This window comes from Botrytis fragariae, assembly GCF_013461495.1.
Source record: "Botrytis fragariae strain BVB16 chromosome Unknown tig00000006, whole genome shotgun sequence".
Classification (NCBI taxonomy): Eukaryota; Fungi; Ascomycota; class Leotiomycetes; order Helotiales; family Sclerotiniaceae; genus Botrytis; species Botrytis fragariae.
The window spans coordinates 2,905,411-2,933,119 of record NW_023500988.1 but is presented as its reverse complement, the minus strand read 5'-3'; the positions used below and the strand labels follow the sequence as shown (position 1 = coordinate 2,933,119).

General features: G+C 42.7%; 6 protein-coding genes across 6 annotated transcripts; 4 read left to right on the top strand and 2 right to left on the bottom strand.

Annotated features, from left to right (window-relative positions):
• Positions 1–379: 379 nt before the first annotated feature.
• On the top strand, positions 380–783 carry Bfra_002064 (uncharacterized protein; the record flags this gene model as incomplete). Its single annotated transcript, XM_037332488.1, has 2 exons — positions 380–494; positions 641–783. 2 exons carry the CDS (start codon positions 380–382, stop codon positions 781–783), a joined length of 258 nt encoding a protein of 85 aa, XP_037196642.1.
• Positions 784–1,084: 301 nt separating this feature from the next.
• On the bottom strand, positions 1,085–2,788 carry Bfra_002063 (putative mfs general substrate transporter protein; the record flags this gene model as incomplete). Its single annotated transcript, XM_037332487.1, has 3 exons — positions 1,085–1,305; positions 1,391–2,406; positions 2,472–2,788. 3 exons carry the CDS (start codon positions 2,786–2,788, stop codon positions 1,085–1,087), a joined length of 1,554 nt encoding a protein of 517 aa, XP_037196641.1.
• Positions 2,789–6,845: 4,057 nt separating this feature from the next.
• On the bottom strand, positions 6,846–7,225 carry Bfra_002062 (uncharacterized protein; the record flags this gene model as incomplete). Its single annotated transcript, XM_037332486.1, is given in 3 exon segments — positions 6,846–7,045; positions 7,058–7,120; positions 7,183–7,225. The coding sequence occupies 3 exon segments, from the start codon at positions 7,223–7,225 to the stop codon at positions 6,846–6,848; spliced, it is 306 nt and encodes a 101-aa protein (XP_037196640.1).
• A 7,815-nt stretch (positions 7,226–15,040) lies between these two features.
• On the top strand, positions 15,041–17,697 carry Bfra_002061 (putative ribosomal protein l24e protein; the record flags this gene model as incomplete). Its single annotated transcript, XM_037332485.1, has 4 exons — positions 15,041–15,329; positions 15,397–16,518; positions 16,807–17,487; positions 17,552–17,697. 4 exons carry the CDS (start codon positions 15,041–15,043, stop codon positions 17,695–17,697), a joined length of 2,238 nt encoding a protein of 745 aa, XP_037196639.1.
• Positions 17,698–20,423: 2,726 nt separating this feature from the next.
• On the top strand, positions 20,424–22,362 carry Bfra_002060 (putative transcription factor c2h2 protein; the record flags this gene model as incomplete). Its single annotated transcript, XM_037332484.1, has 2 exons — positions 20,424–21,066; positions 21,128–22,362. 2 exons carry the CDS (start codon positions 20,424–20,426, stop codon positions 22,360–22,362), a joined length of 1,878 nt encoding a protein of 625 aa, XP_037196638.1.
• A 3,305-nt stretch (positions 22,363–25,667) lies between these two features.
• On the top strand, positions 25,668–27,140 carry Bfra_002059 (uncharacterized protein; the record flags this gene model as incomplete). The annotated part of the gene is made up of 1 exon (XM_037332483.1): positions 25,668–27,140. One exon carries the CDS (start codon positions 25,668–25,670, stop codon positions 27,138–27,140), a length of 1,473 nt encoding a protein of 490 aa, XP_037196637.1.
• Between the last annotated feature and the right edge of the window lie 569 nt (positions 27,141–27,709).

Genomic DNA, 27,709 nt, shown 5'->3' with positions numbered 1-27,709 from the left:
AACAATCGTATTCAAAATACAATACCGAGATCGTTAGCTATGTTTCCATACACACCTGTGACCAATAATGGCAAAGCGAGAGCATAGCATTGTGGAAAACGACTTCACAATGCTTGCGATAATTCTTTGGACATGAAGCATACAGGTATTACATGTAGGGGAAGTCTTGACCCTCCCCGTCGATCTAATTGCATTAATTGATTTTACCTTTCATTCAAAAGGTGAAAGATGTTTCAACTCTCAGGAATATCTCCTTCCATCGGTACAGTGAGTTGGTTCCGAAGTGCTGCGGTCTTAAGTAATCCGCACTGCTCTCAAAATTTTGTTCATCGCACTGTATCTTTTGCCAGCGAGATTTATCTTGACGCTTTCAGATATAATGTGGCGCTACATGAATAGAGTCCAGCAATCATTCAAGTGGTATGGACCCTCTGCCATTCCGCTGTTTATTTTCGGTAGCCGCACTACTTGGTGTATGCAGGCAAAAGTTCTTGGTGAGCTAAAAGAGGGACAAAATAGACTTGATAACTCAAGGGCTATTTGATTCAAAAGTTCGACACTCGCAGAATGTAACATGGTTGCTGTGGCTGTTAGTCTCCCAAATTCTTTCTACAATAATTCCAATGCTAACACTAAGTAGGCTTCTGTTGTTGCTCAAATAGCCATGACTGGGCTATTACTGGAGCTTTCAAATCAGAAAAATTGTCTAACAAAGGCCTCTTTTGTCCTGAGCTTGATATTTGCCATCCTAGCTGTGTTTACTGCCAGCTGTCTGCAGCGTAGATTTAATCGTCAATCTCAGGACCCGACAGTTCAGCTGCGGTTCTTGCAGGTATTACTTAAGACTATTCCCCGTTTGCCGTAAGTTTTTGCATCAATCATCCGGGTGAGCATTTTGGTTCAATTTCCGATATGTATCTAGACTTCGTTCAACGAGTATTACTAAGAATGCATTTACACTGTCTCGATATGCCTTCAAATGATCGTGAAATTAGCTACTGAATCCCACTAAGAAGTTCACACACAAATCCAAACAGATGTACGAAGAGATTCTGTCTATCTATTCTCCCCAGTATATTTATAGCTACAAAATATATCTAAACCCTCTATTATCAATCTCCGTCATATCCATCATACCCTTCTCCACAGCTTCTCTTTCTTCTTCTTCACTTATTTCTCCTCTTGCCGCCTGCTCTGCATCTCTTTTCTTGTTGCTTAAATACATGTAAACGTACAAGACAACAACCATTGCTAGCTTGACCGAATAACCTACTAGCATCGCTATGTACGCTGAGTGATACCCGGCTTTAAACATGTTAGTTCATCAACTCAAGAGACAGAAACCAAATTTGAGAGAGGGACAGCAAAGAAGAAGACTAGGAACACTCACGAGCTTCACTTTTAATAAAAGTCTGCGGGCCAACAATATTCCCGACACAATATCCCGTAAACAGGATCGCCCCCGTCAACTGTTTCTTCGTATACCCCGCAATATTACTACTCACCATAGTGAGACTCATACTAAACCCCAATCCCTGGAAATAGCATAACCAAAGCGCTACTAATCGTCCCCATTTATTACTACTTGGAAGACCAACCAATAATCCCGAACCGAGAATGCAGATCGTGTTGGCGACTATCATAGTAATGCATCTTGAATTCCGAGGGAATTTCGTGCATATGTATCCACCCACCATTAACGCGAGAAATTGCACTGCTCCGCCTGGAATTTGTAGGTATTGAGTGCCGAGGGTATCGAAACCGAATGTTCCCACAATGATAGATGTGAAAGATGTAAGAGCGGAGTTGGGAACTTGTGCGCCGACAGCCATGACGAATAGGATCCACGTTTTTGGATCTTTGACCGTTTGCCATGCTTGATAGGTTTGGAAATGATGATTTTTTACTCCTTGACGATTAGATGCTACACGGGAAACGGCAATGAGACGTTCGTGGGGCGTCAGAAATTTGGCTGTGGAAGGGAGATCCGGGAGGAAAACGAGAGAGATTACACCCCAGAAGATAGAGATGGCTCCAAAGATTAGGAAGACGTACATCCATTTTGGGAGACCGGTGGTGATATGTCCAACAGCGTAGCCGATGAGACCTCCGAACATGGTTGCGATGCCGTTAGTGCAGTAGTAGGTTTCAAGACGGAGAGGTTGTTCGGCGGAGGTGTACCACATAGACATTAGGAGAACGAAACCAGGGTTTATGGTTGCTTCGACAGCGCCGAGGAGGAATCGATTGGTTGCTATGCCACCAAATGAGACGCATGCTGGAGTTGTGATGAGAATTACTCCCCATGCGATAGTGGTCAAAGAGAGAAATTTTCCAATAGGAAGGCGTTGGAGAAAGTAGCCTGATGGAAATTGAAAGAATAGGTAGCCGAAGTAGAAGATTGAGCTAGATACATTGTTAGCATGGCCTGAAAAGTATCATGAAGGAACAATGCATATCGATGATCTCACCTCAGCCAGGAATACTGTTGTCCTTTCAGATGAGTACCGTTTTGCAATCCATACACACTTGAGAAGTTGATGGAATTCTTGTCTAGATATTGCAACATATATGTGATGAAAAGAATGGGCATGAGCCGCATATCAATCTTTCGAAGAACTCTCTTCGCTTCTTGAGGATCGACCTCGATATCCCTAGCATCTTGAAATAAAGCATAGTTATCATCCAGATGAGCTGCAGCAGCTGATGATGAACTATTCACGGCTTCACTTTTTGATTGTGCAGGAGTAGACGTCACATGCTTCTCATCATCAATTGAAGTTGCCATTTTGATATTGAGTTATTGCGAGTACAAACTCCAGCAAATCATTCTCCTGGATCTCAAGACTTTAAAGAACAACCATTACAGAGACTTCACAGTGAAAAGATTCAACATAAAACCATTGCTGATAAGATCCACCTCCAAACCCCCAATATTCGCACACCAAATCCACAACATTTAATGGCCAAATACCTGGTTCCCCCTCACTTGAGATAGGGAACCAACCACACATCACCATATTCAGAATTTCATCACTCAAAATCAAGCAGAGAGACCGAATACCACATCGATTGATGCGTATCAGAGGTCGCTTCACGGTTTATCTTTGGACGCGAAGATGGTGTGACACGGAAATTTCCTATTCTGGCGGATGTCGTGATAATTAGCTTGTTTGCGCGATTGGGAAACATCATAGGTACTTGATCAAACCCACGCGTGCGATGGGGACAATGATGTATATCGTATTTGATATATCTAATCCTAGATTCACGACAGAACTCGCGACATGAAAATGATTTCACGACTCAAAAGCTTCAACCAGACTACGACCTCAAATACTGTACAATGTGAACCACGACATGGAGATATATCACGTGGTAAACACGATCCCGACAATTCAAATCAACCATGTCTCCAGGCATAACAAGCGTAACACGAGCCCAAGTTCTCCAACTCTGGACCCAAAAGAAGGGACCGCCCATGAAAGAAACGAAGAAGATCAAGAATCTTCGTCAATGGCACCGTACCCCTAGAAAAAACGAAACCCCAGAAACGCTTTTTCATTTCCAGGTCCCCATGAAAAGCAAGCAGAGTCGGCACCCCCAAACACCCAGCCCAGCAGCCCAGTCGCCGATTCACCCATCCCACCAAACGGCTTCCTGCATCCCGTCTCGATAAATAACATGTGCTGTAACTTCACAACATCTGGAGTGCCACTGTACCAGAATTTGGGTTACCGATTACATTACTCAACTACTGTATTTCACTACATGTTCACGACATTTCTATTGCATTTTGCATTTCCAGTGCATTTCGTTTCTGGATCTGTGATCCGTGTGCGTAACTGTCTCCATCTGATCTTCTCAGCTTTTCAATATACCTACCTACATACATACATACATACATATCCCGACTTTCCCAAATAATGACTTTGCAGACATGTAACGAGGTTCCAAGAATTGAATTCCAAGGTCTTATTTTTAGAGATTTCCTAATTATATCATGCTTGCATTCAATATGCTAAGAGTAGCTCACACAACATTCCTACCGCATAATTTGTATTCTTCTTCCATTAGCGTGCAGTGTGAATGCATGCTTCACCGATTATTATTTCATGATATCTACCTGAACCTACATGCGAATGATTGTGTGATTGATTGATTGATAATTTGTTTGATAAACCGACAGATAACTAACTATTGGTACTGTTTACGAGGAAGATATTCTACAACCACATACCTAAAGCGGTGAAGGATGCGAAAGGGGAATGCGATACGAATTCGAGATTATGATTTGTAGATGGCTTTCTCCTCGTTTGATGATGATTACCAACAATTCGGAAGACTTGGAGAGATTGGATGCAGGAAGAGGAACACTGCAGTCAAAACTCGCTGCATTAGCAGTTTCCAAACACGGTCAACGGAATGACTTTTTGTTGTTTGACTTGGTTTCTGGTTTGAATTTCTTTTTCTGTCAAACTAGTTACCGGTAACTTATCCCCAGCCAGTAGTACCTTCTGCTACAATACCTACCCTCCGTACTTTCGTAAAGGGATAATGTTTCCAATTTTCTGAATGGTTTGATTTCCAGAGTGAGTAATGTTTCCATCAAATATTATATTGTGGCTTGCTCGGTCCTGCGGGTCACGAATCCTTCCGTGTCAGCACATGCATGCTGCAGGAGAAAGGGAAGGCAGAGTAGGATTTCATTACGCTGCGCACTATCCTCATTATTTGCCCAGTTGCTAATCCCAATGTCCGGGGACCCAAAGCTGAGAGAGAGAAGGGCAAAATATCTCATGCGGAGGAGAGGCACAGCACGTGGCGTAATCCTTTTAGGCTTGTAACTGCAAGATTGGGGAGTGCGATACGTAGTGTGGTGGTATGCTATTCATGTCGAGTACCAGTGACTGTACCATTCTGTACTGGACGGTACAAAAACGCGATAAGCTGCAGCCAAGATGGTGTTACCTTTGATCATATTGATATCGTAATACGTGTATATCGGCATCATCTATTTTTCAGCAGATATGCGACCAGAAGATGCTCATTCGTCCAAGTCGTTTCATCGCAGGTGTGCTGAGATCGGGACTTGCTCGTTATGGAGGGTATATCAGGAACGACATATAAGGCTGTACTTGTGTTTCATTGGTGCGCGGAAGTTGGCCGTTGCCATATTGGAGTGTCAGATCATGTGAGTTTACATTGCTGCTTTTTGAGTTTTCTATTCAATTTGAACCAGTAGGATCTATTACCCGGATGTCTCGGAGCAACTCTCGACGTGGCAGTGTTTTTTCCTTTTTTCCCTCATTCAAAGGAAATGTATCTTTGAAATCGTCGTGAAAGCTATCACCAGAATGGTAACAATTCATTTCATCGTTCTAATCGTTTTTTTGATATTGTCCCGTGTGGACTTTCTTATGCATGAAGCATTGGAATTAGATTAATAAATAATTTTGTTTACCGAATCAAGCGTAACTGCCGCCTTGTGACTCCTTAGGGAGCTGTTGCAGACAAAATATATCGTAAAAAGATAGGTCTAGAACTATTGTATGTGGGAATGTATGTGTGGGGGTGGAAATTCAGGGAGCACTCAAAATTGAGCCCCGTTTGTTGCTCTGTAAGTAGATTTGATTATCACTGTAGATAGGGAAGTGGTGGAGTCTTAATCCTCAGACCGTGCCAGTTCATTGGTGCTTTGATGAGAGGTGAAGATTGGTATCTTGATTCAGATGAAGCGGGTAAGATAATAAGGTATGCATCAAGGGCTCTCGTAAGTTCTTCCGTAAAGCCTGAGAGTTACATTCGGATCAGCTTCCTCCTCAAGCGAGTGTCTAGGATTCAGTATCGGAAATATCTCAAGTGCCCTACGTAAGATATGGTAGAGTAGGATTGAGGAAAAGCTATTGACGATGTCTTCAATCTTGGATAAGCTACATGTCCGTAAGTGAGAATTTATGCCGCGAATCATGCGGACGTTGAGAGTTAGTTTGGGCGGTCTCGAGGGCGCTTTACTTTAGGCTCTTTCAAACGTCGTCAGAGTCTTCTTTTTGGTTTCGCGACATATTCCGATCTGGCGCTGATCACAATCTATTTGCTCTTGTGCTCTTGTGGAGTTTTGGGTCGAAAGACTCAAAACGATTATCCCGCAACTTGGAATGGAGCTGTTTGATCTTCAATCAATCTATTAGCCATTTCCAAAACACCAAAAATAGCTTCGTGTTTAGACGTGTTCCAACTTATGTTCTACGGCTAAAGTACTAATGCAGTATGATACGATGTTTCTCAAATGGCCATACTCTATCGAGGTATATTCCGTTAGATAAGTCATCGTGTTGCTCATCTCGGTCTCTCTTTATCAGAGATTGAAGGACTTCGGAAGCACTAAAAATAAGGGAATTAGAGAAGAGATATGTTGCAAATAATATGTCGAGTAATGCATTGAGGTAACCAAGAGTCTATTCGCCACGGGACTTGCCATAAATTCATAATTCCTATCTAGTTACTCGGGTCTCGTGGCGACCCGACTTTTCGTTTGAACGGCTAGATACAGAATGCGTTTCCCGTGGCCCAGGTAGCAGGTTACTTGTACTTGGGGAAAATTCTATTAATCATTATCGTAACTCAAAATATGATGGAAAATTCACATGATTTTTGTTCGCTGTAAGGTACAAGTGTGTCCCATCATCCCATGCACATTTGCCATGAGGTTGATATTGACATTCTCCCATGTGGGAACTAATCTAAGTGCAAGCAAGCATTAATGTCGACAAGGAATTACAAGCTGTCAAACAGGGGCTGGTAGGCAAAAAATGAAAGTGTGCAACGGTTTGTTTTTAGGTGTCTTAACACGCATAACAGGGGATGGATTCAAGGAAACTTTTCAGGGTGTTGTGGCGTCTTCCACCGACAAGCCCAGCAGCTTCCTCAATCCTTGTGATAAATTTCCATGCAAGCGCACAAACCAAATCGTCGTTTAATCGTACAATGGAGTAGGGATATGCAATCAGAATAGGCGTTGAAGAAATGACGGGATGTTTTCCTTCTTAGTAGGAACTTTTGCCGTTGAGTTTCGGGGAATGCGCGACTTCTTTGCCTGCTTTCTTTATTGCTATTGGCTCTATTGTTAACTGAGTCAAAACGTTACTTCGTGTGTGCCACCAGGGTGCATATGAAATTTACCTCGGTGGCATGATGGCATCGGACCTGAGTCCCAAAAGCTCATTATGAATGGTTGATCATGAAGAGGCTATCAGCGTAGTTGCGGCGATAATGTTTAGTCCATATCCGACAGAAAAAATGTAAGCTATAATGGTGATTGTGTAGAGGATGCTTGAAAATCAAGATTCAAGATCGTCATTCCCCAAAAGAAGTGTACCGTGGCCCCCCTTCCCTCCCGCTCTGACATGTCATGTTGGTGTGAGATGACAATCCTCGAGGGGAGCTCATTTTTACCACGGTCTAATTCTCCGAGGCAGCAGGGCAAAAGGACAGCGTGCAAGGCTTTTGAAGGACCTTGAGGGTCTACAACCCCAACGCAAGCACCCCACGAATGGTTCACGATGCCGGTACTGGGCTCTTTCAGCCTGGGAATCTACCATGGATTAGAATAAACTTAATAGCTCTCAAGATCCATCTTTCCAACGTCACTTGGTGCGAGCCTCAACATCTATCACTTATGTCGTGAACTCAGATTCTATCATGACTCCGCGTACAGACAGACTTTCAGAATCAAGTGAAGGAGGCAGAGGAGATTATTTTGCGCTGCCCGGGTAAAACGGTTATGACTAGGATATTGATTGGTCATGAAGGTGGTCTGGTCCGGAAGCTGGAAGGCATCTCCACACGAAGTTGAAAAAGAGATTCCAAGAAGGAAAGAAAAGGAGATATTGGAGTGGGTGCAAATGCGAGAAGATAGCAAGCGAATTGAATAGCCAGTCTTATTGGTAGACGGCGAGACCGAATTTTGTGATAAAATTGCACTCCCCCTTCATCATATCTAAACTTTCGGCATTTCAGTGAGCGGGTGAGAATCAGACGTTGCATGATTACTGTACCAGCTCACCGTCATTTTGTACATACGGAATTTTCCTTTGCTCATTTCTTTTCCATTTGCATAATGACGGAATTTGATGATGAATTGAAGACAGATATCGGTCTCCGGACTTTTTAGGTATTAGAAACCAACGGTCGAACACTAACTTCTCCGACCAACATTAGATTAAACCCTTTCCAGTCTACGTGATGTTTGAGTAGATTCCTAATCAGAACTAAGGCTTTAGTGCCGTGTAAAGTAGGCGGGCCATATGGAGACTTATGAAAGATGGAAATTGAAAATTTCTCACTGCTAGAATTCCTTCCTTTTCATTGTGACTTTATACAATCACACCTGAAAAGAGTAAACCATCGGCACAACGAATCATCACATGCTCTGAAGCGATTATACGTGATTCATACGGACGAATATCATCATGAAACTTATTGCCAAAGGCTCCTCCTCACGAACCGAAACAGACCAAATGTCACCACGGTATGCCAAGGAAGCAATTCCAACATTTTCATGCCATCTCGTACCACTCTATCCACAACGATTAGCCTTTCAAATCCTACCGGTGTTGATCACGTCTCTCGAATGACCGAATAGGGAATATCTCCGATGCAAAGTTGCGCGGCCTTTTGGTGGAAGAATCGAGCCGCTGGACAATCAACATGATTGTTTCGGATAGTGATATTGTGGCTTTTTTGTAATTGGAGTCTGCAGTTCACACTGCAATCGTTCGTGCTTATCACCGGTTTTATTTCGAGGAGCTTTTGCACTTCTGATGGTCGAGTGATCGAAATGTTTGCTTTGATACTATAAGAGGTTTAGCTTTGGATGTTGGTGTCATGCACTCATACTAATATGTACTCGGTAGAAACTTTATCGAAAAGCCTTTCCTTTCTCACGGGTTAATAGATTGCCATGGTAATAGATTGTCATCGATGACAACCATTGATTGGATGACGCCTCTCAACTTTTCAAGAGTAACAGGACTCGATTTCAGATTGATCGATTGTGTCGGCATACTTTGATTTCACAGATTCTGACCGTCTTTTGTCTCTCGAGTCTCGCTCGACAGGACCGGACAAGTTTACTTGATGTACCGTAGATGGTAGGAGTAAGTTGTAACGCTAATTGGAAAGAGTAAAAACTTTCGGCGAAAGTTTATATTGTAACAGTTTGTGAGCGTGTTGATAGCGAATTGCCCCTAATACGATTTCCTTGCAATGTGCTGGATGTGACTCTTCGTCCTTTCGCACTCACGCACTCTCGCACTCACTCACTCACTCACTTCCTTCTTGATTCCACTCCCCTTGTCGACCAATTTCCTCCAAAGTTTATCACAACCCATGATCCTGACACCGTTCATCTCCATTTTCATTCAAGGTTGAAGCTGCAAACACTCCACAGTTTTACACTATTACCTCTAGTGAAGCGAGCACTTCTTCATCGTCTCTATCCATCCCTACGTCTTCCCCTCAAATTTCAGCCCTCTTTGCTTTGAGCCCTTGACCTTGCTGGCCTTATAACTTTAAACCCAAATATCTGGACAACTATCCATCATCCCAGTTTCTAAGCAAAAGCCCTGCACTGCACTTGTCATTTGTTGACAGCTACAACAACCCAGCCGTGTAAGTCAAGCTTTTTTCTGCAATCGACGACAAGGATCTCCATCACAAACGGGTGTAATTGCAATCCTTGCTTCCGCAGAGAACCATTTGGCAGAAAAATAAATTACTGATCACCGCCTTTTTGGAACAGCAAAATTGAAGCTATTCGGAACGAATTGATATTGAGAATTTGCTTCGTTGCGATTGTTAGAAGTTGTGGAATTTGATGTATTCGAGAGAAGTTTGAATTGTGAGTAACTTCAATCATTCATTCGCTTTTGAATACGAACATGTTAGCTTTATAGTTTTGACTGATGGTGATTCAGTACTGGGAGAAATACCAAATACCAACATAGGGAATAAATCATAAGGGCATTAAGTACCTACCTCCTCAATCGAACTCGTACCTTCTCTCCTGTATTCTTGATGTAAGTTCTCCAGACTGATGAAAGGCTACAAAGCTGCTGAAACAAGATTTTCTCATGACAATGGCAATCACTTCAACAACTAACAATATTCTAACTTACTATTAGGTCACAAAGAGTGAGGTCATTGCACTCTGTACTTTGACACCGATATCAATAGTTTTATTCACACACGGTCTCGATCTCCAAATTTCACCGTACAACAGTTTTATTAATTATATCGAAAGGTGAGATGCAATTCATTATTCCTATTCTCCTACCGAATCTCTGGAATTCTTTAAGTGAAGTGAATTTGTCGACCACCTCCACATTTGGTAAGAAGCGCGTCGCGGGCACCCACAGCTTTGTCTTATCTAGCGATTCTTACCGGTAAACTTCTTGTATACCATCACCTCGACCTCGCGATATTTTCATCCTTGTGCAATGTGCTCAGGTTACAATAGAGTCGTCAACTGTACAACTCATCAACGTGGTATCTCGTACAAAAGAGAAGACGCGCCGTTTCGAACCATAGCGCAGAGGTGACTTTTCTTGACCGCAATTTATCAAGCAAGATTTGACTTCAACAAAAACAAACTCTTCAACAAAACACCTTTCCAGCTAGACTTTTGCGATCGTTGGTACCAATTCTTTCAGCTAGCTAGCTGCATGCGAACTTCGCACAAATGCTAACCTTTCGTGTTACCCAGACTCGATCTACCAAACATTCCCAAAGATTAAGATACCCCAGTCGACTACTACATACCCGCCCACGATCTTCAGCGGCAGCCATCCACCCCCGAGATACTCGACGAGCATAAACTGTAACCATTCACCTGGAACTTCGGTCTGCGTCTGCAAGTTCGGCTAGACCTTTGATTTTATTGGGACTTTTTCCAACATAAATCGAAACCATCGAGAGTAGGAAATCGGAAATCGGAAGATCGAGAATATAAAAACAATCATTGGGAAGAGCTAAACGTGGGAATCATTGCACGGCGCATTGCACACACACATCTACCTATATCCGCAATTAAATCCCGTAAGTCGATTTCAATTTATCTTCCATCAAGGCATCCATTTCAAGTACAAGTCATCATTGAATTGCCGTCGGGAAGTCTTCAATTATTTCGAAGATCTCTTACCGCCACAAATCAATATTCAATATTTCATAGCTATTTCGAGGACTGTTTTGCGATAAGAAAATCCATCGAATTCTTATCGGTGAATGAGCAGGGCTTCCCTCTTTCAAGGGTATTATTTTACATGGGATAGCTTTCTAACTAAAATCCTACAGTAAAAAGGAAACCAACCATCCACCATCTACAGCTCTACACCCCAGCGGTGCACATTGGCGGACCTTCATAGTCACCAGAATTCTTTCGATAGGACATCCTACAAGTAAGTGTTCTAGATTGAACTCTTTTCATTTTCTCCACCCCACGATGTACTGTTATTGAACCATTACTGCGAGGTGCTTCTCATCCTTGCCTCTCTATCCACCACCACCACATATTTAGGCGAAGTGTCATCCGCTTGCAAGGCTTGTTGCAGATGACCAGCTTTATGGCCCTTGTATGGGTTGCAACCTTTTCCATATTTCTAATCACGATGTTGAATTTGGTCGTCTTTTGTTTACCAATCGATCTACCCATGTTTCTATAATATATCTGTCCATCCGCTCGCTCTTAGAAGACCTGGCATTTTACTACGGTTATCGCTGTGCCTTGTCCTTCCGCTATCAGCCTCACTCATATCGTTGCGTCATTATCAGATTTCTGGTTCATCCGTACTTTAGTATTGTGTTGTATGCATGTAATTCATTTGTTCGCAGGCTTTCTACTATCAATATTTCTTGGAATATAACTAACATGAGAATCAGGCCCTTAATTCATCACCGACTTTTACTGTCCTACCTTCACCCTTCATTAACATTGTAAGTTCCAAACATAGCCTTTATGTTTTCAGCATCAAACTATCTCTCCTATGGTCCAGTGACTACTAGATGGATAAGGCCCCTCGCGTACCCCAGGAAGCGTACCCTGCCAGGAAAATGTCTAAGTTGCGCCACCAAAACCCTGCCCCGTCTGAATCCTCTATCCACACCAGCGATCTTGGGACGGACATCGTCGGTCCGGCCCATATCGTATTACAGAACAGGCGCATCAGCTGCTCAGATGTATTTTGGGCTTCTATCGAATTGCCTAGTGTTCGCCAGCCTTGCCAGCTCCAAAGACTCAACAGGAACAGAGAATTAATTGATTCCATTCAATCCTTGGTTTGAAGGTCAACTGAATCAATTATTGGTACCCACTTGTACTGATCGTATCATCCTTTTCTGCATCCATAACCTATTAGGTTCATCACAACTGGATCTACGTACTCGGGGAATTCACAATGGGGCAGCTTGACGTTTCTCTTCCTTGCATAGCCTCGCACTCTTTCGACGATCGCATTGAAGTGGCATGAGACAATTTGAAATAAGGATAAAAGCTAATATAGAAACTTGCAAAAATAGCGATCTACACCATACACGGAACTCGTTTCATATCCCACCCGTCGAACGCGTCAACAAACCTTCGAAACTTCAAACCGAATCGTCCGTTACCCGTTAACTGTAAGTTGGACCCTTTTTCACGATATTGCATGGCATCGCATGGCATGAATACATTGTTATTCCTTGCTTTACATGAACAACCATTTCCTAGTATTGTTTTTCAACGGTTGTCTCTAGGTGGCTGGTATTTTTGTGGTTATCGATCAAATGCTAACTAGATTAGACATCACCCGCCAAAATGTCCCATCGTCAATATAAGGAAGAACCTGGCAATGCAGTGAACAATGAACACGTAAGTACACAATTTACTGTGACTTTGACATCCGATGATCGATCATATTAAAGTTAAGATTTATGCGCTGCCTTGTTTTTTCCTCTTGATATCTTTCCAGATTTCGCAAGTTGCACTTCTTCAGATAATATTACATGGATAAGCCTCCTCGCTCACGGAAGCAAGTAAGGAAGTATGGCTTCCATAATTTTTCCAGAACATAAATTTAGCAGGACTCGAGTAAATTGTGGATTCGTAGGCTCGTTTCACAATAAACAAGGGATCTCATTTTCAGCTACCCAATCTCACGCGAAGAAGGCGAAAAAAGTTTAGTTGGTGGTCGAGTCTGTGTACATTTTCTGCACGGCCTTTAAGCCATTCGCTTGACGGTTAAGATCAGCAAAAGACAAGGTGCTTTTAATCTCTGACTATTATTTTGGGTTGGTGGGTGGAACCAACCAAGTCCTCATTTTTGATTGGTCGACTTAGTCTGAATGGAGACTGTAATGTTGCGCACGTATGCAGCTAAAAGTTTGTGTAGATCAAAAGATTGGTGTGTACAAGCGGCACCTGATGGTTTCTGAATTTCTCTAGTGTGATCTTTCATCAGCCTCTGAAGTCAATTCTCAAGATGGTTGTATGATCGATTGGATGCGAGGATTCGTTCTTTTCATCTCTTATATCGTATTGGTTCAAGTTGGCCGACGCAAAAACAATCACTAGAAGGAGGATTACGAAAGCATAAGCAGGATATTCATGCTAGGCTGCAGGAAGTCTTAAGGAGACTTTGTTATAGTGGCTTGCCAAGGTTACAACGCCGCATCAACAACGGATGGTGTCTTTTTATGCTTCCCTCTTCCATTCCACCTTAAACCTTCTAGTAATATTCTGACACACGAACTAAGAAAGGAAAGTGCCTTTTAGCTTTTTAGCTTCTTAATCGTGAGTCGTAATCGTTTATTATTATTCGGTAGTAAGATTTTATTCTTTTCATTTCCTCCATGCAATTTGCACATACTATACATAACAATTTTCCCTACACTACTCGCCACATTCTCCTAAATGGGTCAAGTAAATTGGTTTTAGAAAATTATTATTATTTATTTTCGTATAGTACTGCGCAAGTTCATGTGGCTGGCCCCACTTTCAATTCTCAAGCTCAAGCCCAACATCCTTTGAAAATAGACTAGCTGCCTCCACTCACACACACCGCTGTCTTTTCAGGGCCAAACGAACCGAACCTGGCCCGGACCATTTTTATTTCAATTTTTTCTTTCCTTGTGCACTTAAAAAAGATGTTATAAACTGTAAACATCAATCCCCCCACCTCCTTGCCCCTGGCTACTTTCTCTTCCCTAAATTCCATACCCCATCTGGTCTCAATACCTTGCAACGTCCGCGCACCTTTTTACATTTTCATGCGATATTACCCTTGTCGCGTTTATACCATGCGTTGTCCTTGGTTCCACTGAATAACTTACATTTCCGTTCCCCTTGCCCTCTTCCACATTTCTTTTGATCATTATCAAATCCATCTCATCCATCCATTCGAAGCCCTTGTTCTTCAAGCTTAATCTTCCCCATTTCAGACCACTCAAATTACCCTGCCTATCTCCGGTCCTGCTTGTTACAATCATCTATCTCATCAAAAGCTACTTACCCTCGTACGTTATCCTCGCTCAGATCAATCTTCTACCTACCCCATTCTGTTATTATTCTCCGGCTCCTTCGAGTCTTTATTCTTGCTCATCTCATAAGCTTTTCACCCTCGTCAGATCCACTACTTAAAAACTGGATCCTCGGACATTGCCTTCATCGCTTGTGGTCCTTGTCCACTCATCTGAAAAATTTCGTAATAGAAGCAAGGCATCTGTTATACTGAGGTACACCCTCGTTCTATTCCCTTGTCCCAGTCCCGCATCTAAAGATTTCTTGCTGTTTTTCTACCACTATTACTCTGCGCCGCCTGTCCTGTCAGAAGATCTCATTCCAGGTACCGCGCTGCTGCACTTGACCCTCGTCATCAAGGATCGACCACCACTTTTCATACATCTAAAGTCTCAAAAAACACATCGCGACGCGACTGGTTTTTCTCAATGGTCTCTACATTTTTGACGTTACATATATCATAAAAGTTGAAGAAACCATAACTAACAAATGGCATCAATGCAGCATCATCCCCACCACGCGCCGCAAGGTCAAGGTCCTCCACCTTCGCACCATCTTCAACAACAACAACCGCGACCTTCAAGTATTGTGCATCAGCACCATCAGCAAGCTCCTCCACCACCACAACATCCAAACGCGTATCCTTCTGGACACGCTTTACCTCAATATCCACAAACTGCGACAGGGCCTGGTGGTCAACATCAAGAACTGCCATATTACCCAACTCACGCAAGTCCTTACAGTACTCCAAGCGCATCGGGTACATATTCATCCGCAGGTGTGTAAACGCGCTTTTTTTGACGCGTTATACCTCAATTATAGACTAAATACTAATTTTCGCATAGGTCCAGAAACTCCAGACATCATGGCGGCCACTCAACATATGACTCGAGCTCCATATCCACCAATTTACCAAACCCCTCAATCCAACTCCCCAGCCTCCGTTGCATCGCCTGCACATGAGAACAGAATGTATGCGTCATCTTCACAATTGCAGCAAAGCCAGCAGATGTACTATCCGGGGCCACCTCAGCAGCAATATCCTCCTCCTATGGCTCCTGGAGGACCTTCTCCGTATGCGCAACCACCACCACCCCCACAGCAGCAACAGCACCATCATCAGCAATCCATGACTTCACAGCCAACATTGCTCATGTCACACCAGACAAATCAGCACCAGATGCAACCACATCCTAATCAGCATCAACAGCCTGGTATGACTGGAAGTCCACGAACAAAGATGGAGCCACACGTTCCACAAATTGCTAGACCAAATCCACCTTTAGGGGCTCAGCATTCTGCGAACGGTACACCTCAAATGCAGCCCAACAATCCGCCTGGAAGTGGCGGCAGCGGTGTCAATCCCAATGCCGCACCGGGTCCAATTCCAGCAACTACCCCACTCGTTGTGCGACAAGATAATAACGGAGTTCAATGGATTGCATTCGAATATTCGCGCGATCGTGTTAAGATGGAATATACAATCAGATGCGATGTCGAGTCTATAAACGTTGAAAACCTAGGCCCGGAATTTAAAACGGAGAATTGTGTTTACCCGAGGGCGTGCTGCAGCAAGGATCAATACAGGGGAAATCGATTGGTATACGAAACGGAGTGCAATACTGTCGGGTGGGCCTTGGCAGAATTGAATCCTTGCCTACGTGGCAAACGTGGATTAATACAAAGAGCGGTCGATAGTTGGAGAAACAGTAACCAAGATCCAAGATTGAGAAGTCGTCGAGTTCGAAGAATGGCTAAAATCAACAACCGTAAAGCGGTTCAAGCGGCTACAAGTCATAACCCTCACATGACTGGTCCAAGTCCTACAGGGATGCCACCTTCTGCGAACATGGGCCCTGGCGGTGCGGGAAGCATGGGCAAACCTAACCTTAGCGGTATGGGTGGTCCCCAGCTTCATCACCACCACGCCCATCCTGATGGAAGTAACCAAGGAGGAGAAGAAGTCGGTATGTTTCACCAGATGTGATGTGCGATTATTATTATTTTGTTATGATACCATTCTTGCGAATATACCTATTGATTGGGGGAAATTTGGGGCCTTAAAGTGACTAGTCACAAAAGCACTTTCATGTATAATACAACATTGCACTTTGCTTTCTGCCTTCTGCGATACCTACCCATTACCCCGCGTTATGTCTTTGTATTATTGTATTGCTCCACATTGCTTGCTTTGTATTGTTATTGCTTTGCTTCCCGGATAAACCTGAGAGGCTAATCAATAAACCCATGTGTAGGTGACGACGAATATATGGATGAGAACACTCACCATCACCATCAAGCTCCAGTTGGGCAATCTGCCAATTCGGGAGACGATGTACGACAAAACCAAGCCTTCCCAGGTTTCAACAATAACTACCCTTCGAGTTCAGTAGGCGGAGCTTCCATGATTCCTGGTGCTCACGATGCACGTCCTTTACCCCGCGGGTCCCACCCAATTGCCGCACAATCAAAAGATGATGAGGATGGCGTCGATGTTTTCGGTAATGTTCCAGAAGCAAAGAAGCGCAAGTTTATCTTGGTTGAGGATCCCGTTAAGCAAAGTCGTGTTCGTGTCCGCGTTACTTTGGATACGGTCGATATCAACGAGATTCCAGATTCATACCGAAAGATTAACTCTGTCTACTCACGATCTTGGTTCCCTCTGCAAATGCAATCGCCTCCTCCATTGGCAAACGGCAGCGACTTCTTTCAAGATGATGATAGCGATGATGAAGTTGAAGGCCGAGGTCGTTCTCGACGTGGCAGGAAAATGTTTCCTGTCCATTTGCCAAATGGTGATGAGGCCGAAATCCCTATTCCAAGAATGCGCAAGTCTCAGAGAGCATTGGAAGTCAAGCTTAATGATTTGGGTTATAGAATGACTTGGCATCAAAGCAGAACCTTCGCAAACAAGTCGGTTTTCTTACAAAAAGCTCGTGAGTCATATCCCAGTCCTTTATATCGGCCGGTTGAAAAATTGACACTAATTAATTATAACAGTTGATGCATGGCGAAACAAAGTCAAGGAAAACATCGGTAATGCAGGAAGAGATGTCACTTCCATTCCTCATTTCGATACTCGCTCCGGCAAGCGACGCTGGTTAGAGAGCACCAAAAAGCGCGAGCAACAAGACACCGACCCTTAAACGAGTAGTCACAGGGTTCTAAATCCTCAGCGGTACATAGTACAATTCCAATCCATGGCACCTCTCTTCCCGATGAAATCCTTGGTTAGGGAGGAAAAGATCTGCAAAGAATCAAAGTACCCTCTCAACACAATCCGCAACTGCTCTTTCGAGGAGGTTGGTGCTTTGATACACGCACTGCTCCGGAGTATGAATCTATTGCGTTGCTTTTAGTTATTTGTTATTTGATTTTTGCTTTTTCGTATCATCAATGAGTCAGTGGATAACTGGGTGGATGGATGGGTGGGTGGTTGTTTGTTTTTTTGTTTCGGAATCCGGCAAATTAGTAGTAAAATGAATATATTGGTTCGATTGCCGCGGGGTGAAATGAATGATCTGGGAAGGAAGGAAACGTTTGGTGCACGCATTACTTTTATGACATTGATATTTGGTTTTGGGGACGTGGGTAAATAGATAGGATGGAACGGATTGTTTGGGGAGATGCGAGACTGATCTCGAAAATGAGGAATGGGAAAAGGGTGGAGGCGGGCCTTGTAATTATGCATATTGAGTACACATATAGATTAGGAATGAGCACTCTCATTATATCGGGGCAGCTCGATGAGAGTGTTCGCTTGTTTGTAGAGTTCACGAAAACAAGAGGAAAAATTGAGAAAAACACATGAAAATATGTTGAACACTTTGGGTTTCTCGAAGTGTATATATAAAGTCTCTTTGTGTGGGATGTGGGTTTGGGTGACAAGTTTGACTTGTGTCCATGAGTATATAGGACTTTATTGTGAGAGACTAATTTAATGGGCTGAGAGAAGTATTGCGGCGGTGGTGGGGTGGAAGTGGCTATGTAATCTCTATAAATGGGGTTTCTCCTATTGTGGTTTTTGGTTGTGGGTGGAAGGATAGTGTATCGTGCGGTTGGTTTTGAGAGTCTGAAAGTTTGAGGGTTTGGGGGTTGGGGGAAAGAAGGAATGAGAGAATAAGGAGATGAGGAGAAAAAAGTGAAGTGAAGTGCAGTACAGTGCAGTTGGGGGTAAGGCGATTGAGATTGTGGGAAGAGGAAAAAGAGGAAAATGGGGTGTGTGGGATGAGGGTTAAAGGTTGAGAGAGGGTGATGAAAGAGTGGTGGTTATGGAGAAGCGAGGGGAGAGAGAGGGAGGGTTATTGGATGCGGTGAGTATGGAGTTGAGATCTACGTGGTGGATAGATGGATAGATTGCAGGGCTGTTTGTTTGCTAGGGTATAGGTATACGCAGAGTAGAAGCTTGGTTTGGGGATGGTGAGATTTTGTGTTGTGTTCTCTTGTATCATGTAGAGCATGAGAGGTTGTCTATTGATGGAATGTAGTGATAAGACTAATCGAGCTGAGGGATTAAAGGGGATGGGAATTGGGAATGCTGAGGAGTATGTATGAGGTTATTAGTTTGGGAATGAATATTTCGGGAGAGGGGGCATGGGATGGAATGGTGAAACTACTACATGGATTCGAGAGGGTGGGATATGACATGGGCAGCCTAAATCATTCCTTTGAAAGATTGGTGGAGGGAAATTAGGAAAGTGTGGATGAGATTGGTGGATAATGAAACAATATCCAGTATGCTGTGCTAAACATCTAGAGCCATATTTGCTTTGGAAACATCACCATGTCTTTGTGGTTTGGTAATCTTACTGATTTGACTTTGGAGAGTTTGTGAAATAGCAAGTGTGCTATAGCAGCAATAAGTTATGCAAAGCGCTCTCTATGGAATCAATTCCGATTTTGACTTGTGGTTGTTCATATCGTTTATTCTTGTGCGGGAGGCGAAGGATTGATTGTTCTTGGGAGTTTGGGCAACTTCTTGCTTGCTTTGTGGTTATTTCAGAACTGTTTTCAGTATTGATTGGTGCGGTTATCTAGACGACTGGTGTATCTTGGTGGCATGTAGTGATATGCTAGCATGTAACTTTACATGGTGACTTTGATTGAAAGTTTTATTTTCTCTCAGATGGAAACATTATTACCACCGAAGAAAGAACTTAGATAGTGCTATAGGTGAAGATTGAATAACAACTTCTTCATAAAGTTTATAGAATGTTAGCCCTTAGCTGTAAGGTGTTTGTTCTTTTGATCATCTCGAGAGGTCGATCTCAAGGTGGATTGCTCCTACATACTATGTGACTGGTTTGCTAAAATGGTCATTTATATTTCCCTCTCAAGTCAAGTGAGAACAGGGCATCTCATGTCAAAAATCTACCCGATCAAAACATCAAACAAAGTAAGATAAGACCGACATAGGTATATAAAACTATAATACAGCAGCTCCCTTTTGTGGGATTTCCTGGCATACCAAAATCACTTCTTTGTCAGATTTCTTGAATTAATGATATAATTCACTTTTTATAGATAAATACCCGAAGTAGTGACCACAATAAACCAGAAAAATTCAATCATTTCGGAAGTGAACTCACCGAGTATAGCCGAGCTGTATGGGAGTCAACTTTACAAGCTGTCAAGTTATAATTAGTGAATAGATGGCGACCTCGGAACACATGTTCAAATTATCAAAGTTGCTGAAAGTGAATATACTCGGTTCAGTAAATAAAATAAGCCGGTATCAGGCAATACAGTTCAAGAAGGGCTCGTCTCGATCTACAGAGTCCTCGAATTCCTACTCTTTCACATCTGCAATTATTGAATTTTCTAGACTATTTACCTCTATAACATCAGACAAAGCAACAACAAGATCTTAATAATGTCTTCTCCAGTCGAATTCAATTATTCCCTTCCAATCCAGAGAGACGATGGCAATATTTGCCACATGCCAAACTTCACAAGCGACTTATGGCTAGCAAGAGCTAGAAATTCAGAAGTCCCGGACCTGATACATGATGCCATTGGGTATCTAACGGCAGAGGAAGATCGATCAATCCAGATGAATCGAATTTCACCCAATCGAAAAGTCTTCGTCAACGAGAATGAGAATGCTTCTTTCACAGCTCAGCAGGTTGACTCGAAGACGATCCAAGAGGAACTATCTAGCTTCGTTATGGAAGGTATCTTGAAGCTACGAAAGATGTTCCTTCGTCGCGGAGAAGGAAAAGACTCTGAGAAGTGTAGGTTTGAACAGATTCTTAGATCTGGAAAGGGAGAAAAGAGTCGCACCTACACCATGGGATGGTCTATTCCACCTAACGCGGATAGTGGCGGCGTTGCAACCGCAACGAAGGGCCACTTCAAGCATTGCGATGAGCTTGCAGAAGCTGCTCAGTTGATCGCCAAGGTTTCACAGGCTATCATCCGATACGTCACTCCTGCAGAAGAACTGAGAGTGCTTGAGCTACAATCGGAAATTGATGTAGCGTATACAGTTGGCGACGAGGAGAATAAAAATTTCTGTAAGTTCTGATCCACTAACTTTATATTTTGAACCACCTGCATTTCTGACACATGTGCCAGCAACCGTACAGGTTAACTACTCCAATGTGAACACAGTCTCCCTGTCCGTCGAGATGGGAAAGTCTGGATCGTTACACATAGATGCGAAGGATGATCCAGCGCGGATGTCGGTGCTCCTTAACTTGTCTAATCTTGTTGAAGGATGCTGGCCTGGGACATTCACAATAATGTCACTTCGTGACTACTGGGTATTTGCACCATGTGATGCCCTAGTCTTCAGAGCAAGACATCCTCATTTCGGTATTCCCCCAAGAATGATGGGAGGCTCGCCAAGGAAACCATACGTTGCACCGATTCCGGAATTGGCTTGGATGGATCCAGAGTTATACAATTATTCGAGACTCGTCCTCGTCGCCTACCCACAGAAATATTTGATGAATCGTGCGCCATCTTTAAAGAGGTATAAAATGCCCGATCATTATCAACAAGACAATCCATTGGCTATTACATTTCCTCATGGGGAAGCTTTCGCACTTGCAGCATGGGGAACACTTAGACATCAGCACGAGAAAATCGCAATGCAAGACGCTTGGTGTCTTGCTCACCGTCACAACAGTGGGTCATTAGCTGTGTTACCATCCGCGAAATCAATTGCAAAGAGGGAGGTGTGGAAGGACAAAGACGGGAATATTGTTCTACCTCGAGTAGCAAGAATTCAAACGGTTTTGGATGGAAATACCGCACAGTCTCGAGACTCTGATCAAGCGAAGGCATTCGCTAGACTCAGAGAAATTACAAAACTATCACTTTCTCATGACTATTTCGAGCATCGGTCGACACACATAGACGCCCAATATGTCAGTGTATTGGGCTCTTCGCTGATTAAGCCGCCAGATGTTGCACCCGAGAAGAAACTCACGAGAGCTGCTACTCATGCAATGTTTGGAGAAAAACCATATCAGTGTCCACTTTGTGAAAAGAGAGTTCCGGATCCCTTCGCTTTGAGAGTCCACTTCAAAACTTACCACAAGAATGACCGTATCGAAGATTTTGAAGATGTCTTGCCGACAAGAGATCCAAACCATCTCAAGTATCTACAAGAGGTGGCGGCTTCAAGTGTGGCAGAGAGCTCCAAGAAGGGTGGTAAGCGTCGGAGAATTTCTGATTCGGAAAATGATGAACCGCCAGCACAGAAGATCAAGGCCGAGGATCTAAAGGATGCCATCGCGATCTCTGACGATGAGGAGATTGAGGACTTTGCAGCTCCGTCTATGCAGCACAGGAAGAGGGATTAAAATTTCCTGGAATCTGAGTCGTATTAAACGAATTGTGTCATGAGTATGTAGATATTGCCTGAGCCGTAAATTATTCAAGTAGATAGTGTATCAAATCATTCGAATTTTTCTCTTCAGACTTGTCTTTTTTTAAAGTTAATATGAGAAGGTTCTTGTAGAACCTACGGTGACTCTCACTTCTTTTCTTTTCTCCTTCTACATCTCCTTCTTCTCCAGCTATTGCCATTTCGAACTGGTTTGTATTTATAGTAGAAGGTTAACTAGACACACTGCCACATCATGTAAAATTTAGGGACATAAATACACTCCTCACTATTCATATCATCATTTGATGTTACTATTGGTGACGTAGTTGTATTGACACTATCGGAGCACCGGCTTCTCCAATCTTCATTAGCTAGTCCATTTGAAGTCATACAGAAAGGTCATACTATAGAATTATATTAACTTTATATAAACAGTGATACTGATGTATATCCTCTCTATCAGTTTCAAGCTATCTTTGATTTCATTTGAAAATCATGAGACTAGAACTCACAATTACTTGCGATTTATTAGAATCAAGTATGTATAGTATCTGTTTTACTTAGATGTCACTAGTAATCTTCAGTAACTTCACGAATACAAATGAATGTCGATACTAGAGTCAGTAACATCAGACGATGTCGTTCAAGTACTATATGATTACTAATCATATAATTACTTCAGCTGATTTATTTAGATTATATCTAATAGACACTGAATTGAAGCTAGAGTAAAGGACTCTATGTCTGAGACCTATGTTTTCAGTCTTCTTAATACTTTGCGAGTAAGATCAAGTTTCATTAATGAGATTTCAAGCTATAGTATGTTAATGTTACGTATTCGCTAATAATTAGTCCCTTTAATATTCGACATTGTTAGCTAATAACGCACTATGCCCGTGGGGTGTTGATAAGATGATTTCGTAGAACTGATCTTGTGAGATTATATCTCCCGGAATAATTTCGTAACTCTCTAATTAGATATATATGATACATAATATTCTCAAGCTAGTATATCATAGTATTCATTTCGAACCTGAAAATCGTTTAAGTAACTGACGCTAGTATAGGCGGTTTCTCTTTGTTTACACAAATCTTCAGAATGATTTAGCCGAAAATGCCTACTTCGCTTGATTCTATCGGATCATAGTTTTCTGAGAAATTTATATCTACTTCCAGAAAAGACAAATCTCAATATATCCTTTTGATCTCAAATATTCTAAAATCTCAAGAGAAGTAGAACGCTATATACATACCAACTAATTTTCTCAGACAAGAGACTTCTATGTTATTAGAATCTAATTATAATAGAGTCGTCTAATCAATTTAAATACTCAGAATACTTCGAAATAATCGAAAGTAAAGGAATTCATCAACTAGTCCTATTAGCTACAAACTATTGATGCTTGCATCTGAGTATACTACGTCGAAAATTAGAATCTAATTGAAGAGTTCCAAGATCAAGATCTTGTAATGAAACAAGACAACTGAATAAATATATATTTCCAGTCGTTCCGCTATGTGAATACTACGAAATGAACTCAGTTAGCCATAAAATAATCTTGCTCATTGACTAAAGGCTGTGATCTTAGAATTAGCTAGATATCACGAAATGGGTTTCGTGTTTAGAGATGCAAATACTTTTCGCAGATTATTTCAAGAATGATGGCTCGGAGTACATGTCACCTCTAATCCTAAGTAATCACTGACCCAGAATTTCAGCCAAGTGCACTTCGTCTGAAAGTAATTCTTCGCCGAGGAGCTTTCATAATTTCGAAAGTTGTTCAGATATCGAGAAGCAGAGACAAATTCTGTTTCATTCACTCAGAATCAAGGATCGTTCCTTAATCTGAGTTTTCAAGATACCGAACACACAATTCTGTCCAGATCCACAAATGAACTACTCAACGATGTACCATTTGTGAAATTTCACTCTTCAGTCTCCTTTTCAGGAATGATGAATCTCATGTCAGAGTTGTCCGAGCAGAATTGACTGTGTATGACTGGCTGCCATCCCATCTCGACGAATTGACCGCATCTAGTTCACGCAAATCTATTGAACATTATGTTTATAAGCAACACAATTCAAACTCTCAACTTGACTGTATACAATCGACGCTAGTCGATCTGATACAAGATATTAGTAATAAAAACAGCCTAGTGTCTCGCCTGTAGCTCTACCTAAATCGCGCTTAACAAGAATTCAGAGATCAATAAGCGAGATCTCTGCCGTATTGCAAATTTAACTCTATTTAAGTCGATTGCCTAGTAGTATAACAAACAATATCAGTAAGCAAGATGGTCGCCTTGCTCTCAGCACTCGCGATATATAAAACTAATGGATCTAATACAGGATATTGGTAATCAAAGTAGTCTAGTCTCATGTGCAGCTCTCGCGATATCTCACGCTAATGAATCTCATATAGGATATTAGTAATCAAAACAGCCTAGTCTCTCGCTTGTAGCCGTATTGAAGTCTCGGTTAACTTGAATTGAGAGACTGTTAAGCGAGAACACCACCGTATTGCAGGATTTGGCTGTAATAGAGCCTGCTGCCTAGCAGTGTGTCAAACAATATCAGTAAGCAAGACAGCTACCTTGCTCTGAACACTCACAATCTCTCGCACGCGCTGACTCATTTTGTTCAAAAGTATGCCGCATCGCTACCGTACTTGACGCGCTGATGTATTCTAACGCGCGGTAAATCACCGTGACAAGAAAAATGAGAATTTACTGCCGTACTTTACAAGTCAAACATACCAAAGGTCACGCTAAACAGTGAAAAATGGTATACACACATCAAAAACCATGACCGTAAACCGTATATGCCTAGAACTGATTATCTAACCTTGAGAACCGTAAACATTTGCTAAGACAGCGACTGTTTTGATGTCTCAGATACCGATTCTCATTTGCTTATAAGGGCTTTTTATTCCCACTCAAAATTTCTCTTTCTTTTTCTCGTTCTCAAACACTCTCGAGAAGTGTTAGTTCACTCTTCAACAAATCAACAAACAACAGATCTGATGACTGAACACACCACACCACACCCACTCTCCAGTGCCCACTCCTTGCTTTAAGTTCATCAGCCACGGGCAATTTCAACATCAATGCGACTGCGGCTATTTTCTTCCTTTACTCCAAATTCTCAATCTCATAAGTACCTCGAGTTCTCCCAACTTTCCAACGGCATCGACTTTGAATTCCATCAAAACAACTCAAATTCCATCAACCAAAACACCTACGAACCATCCAAGAAACATCTCCGAATCATCATTCAAGATGTCAGGTTCATTCCCTGTCGATTTTGCTGCCACCCAATTCACGTTCAACATGACAGCACCCACTACCAAGCAGACCAGCGCTCCAGGCAAAGTCCCTACACCTGCACAGTCGGTTCTGAAATCAGCCGATCCCCTTTCTTCCAAGCTTAGAAATTTGCAGTTGGATCCAGAGCAATATGCACAGTCGGTTATGAGCAACTTCGGGGGTTTGCATTTGGATGGACAGCAACGGGCTCCTCTGACTACCGCATGGTCGCGCATTAGCTCTCACGATGCTAATGAATTCGACGAAGACTTCGAAGAAGCCTGGGAGGAGCAAACTTCCAACATCAACGATGAGAGCACCTCACAACAAGGCCCTCGCTTGCCGGATATCCAACTTGCAATGCAACAAGGTATGAGAGTTAAATGCATCAAGTGCAGAATCTCAAACACATACAAGGTATCGCAAGTTTGGTTGCCCAATCCGAGTCAGCCAGAACTTATTGCACCCAATTCGGCAAACACAAAAAGCCATTTGCACATTGCCGCGTGTGCCAAGTGCTCTTTCGGAACTTGTTTGGGTTGTGGTCTAGCTCCCCATTTGAAGGAATGCACCTTTTCAGATACTCGGGCAGCTTGGGAGGCCATGTGCGCTGTGGACGATGCTGCCATTAACTTCCGTCATGAGTCACCACATCTCCCTTTGACTCATGCAACCAGAGAAGTTCTTCCTGCTCTCCTTCAATGCCTAAAAACTCTCAACACCACGGTTGCTAGAAACGGAGCACACACTTTCGGATTTGACCAACTTCTTCGTAAGAGTGTGCTTCTGGATCTGGTTGCGGATTTCATGCGAGACATGACCGTGCAGAATATGGAACTAACTCCACTCCTAATTCAAGTATTGGAGTTCTTGCATATGTTGGCTGAAAACACGGGAACCCGAAATTTGTTCTTCGAAAAGCGACAAGTTTTGAAGGCATCATCACCTGGTCTGCGGACATTGGCCTTCCCTTTGGTTCTTCTTCCAGTTCAGCAAGTCTCTGCTTTCAACTGGGACGATCGCGAAGCCAAAACCTACGCCCTTTGGCCATTAATGCAAAGGAGCCTCAAGGTCGCACAGCAATACATGCATGCGAATCACGATGATGTCTGGTCTGCGGCTCTGGTTTCTCTGGTTCAGAGAATTCCTGATGTGTATGCATTGGTGGCAAGCTCAGTTCCACCAAAGCCTCTGAAGCTCACGTATACGCATTATACGCAACACGAGTTGGGATACGCGATCGGCTTGAAAGAACTGTTCGCCGTTGCGGTAGCCAAGAAGTCGGAAGCCAAGAAGGCAGCTACGACTCAAGAAGATCCCAGCAAGATGGAGGTTGATCCACCTCTGAAGAAGCGTGGTCGTGCTCGTGCTCGGGCCGGAGCTCAGGACGAGGATCAAGACGAGGCCAGCAGGGCAGGAAAAAGAAGAACTGCCGGCAAGAGATAGTGGGTCATTACCACAGGGACTCTCTTGCGAAGTGGAAGTTAAGGGGTGGAGAAAGATGGCTGGCCACAAAGCAGTGTGTGGTGATAGTCACCGGAATTGTTAAAAACATTGTTATGTATTTGTTCGAAATAAGGGTGGCTTGTTAGGGAATGACTGCCAGATATATACTTCACGTTGAAACTTATCACTGCTCAGCACTCTGAGTGGATGACATAGTATTTCTAGAGACTATGTAGGAATTTACACCAAAAAACTCCTCAAAATAGTATAAATGCAAATGAAATGTGACTAAGTGAATGTGATCAAACAAACTGCTGATACCCTAAATGATTATGAATGAAGTGAAAATACTATGAATTGAAATCTTGATGTTATTGTGGAGGTAAAGTAAAGCTTGCTTGATGAGAGAAGATTTAATCGCTAAAGTCATCAAACTACCGAAGTTTTCCCATTATGTCATGTCGCTAACTTCGACCTAGGACAAACCAGCATTTAATCGTGGAAACTAAGAAGGGTCATTGGCTAAACACTAATTCATATACTATACTACCCGGACTAGTAAGTAGATT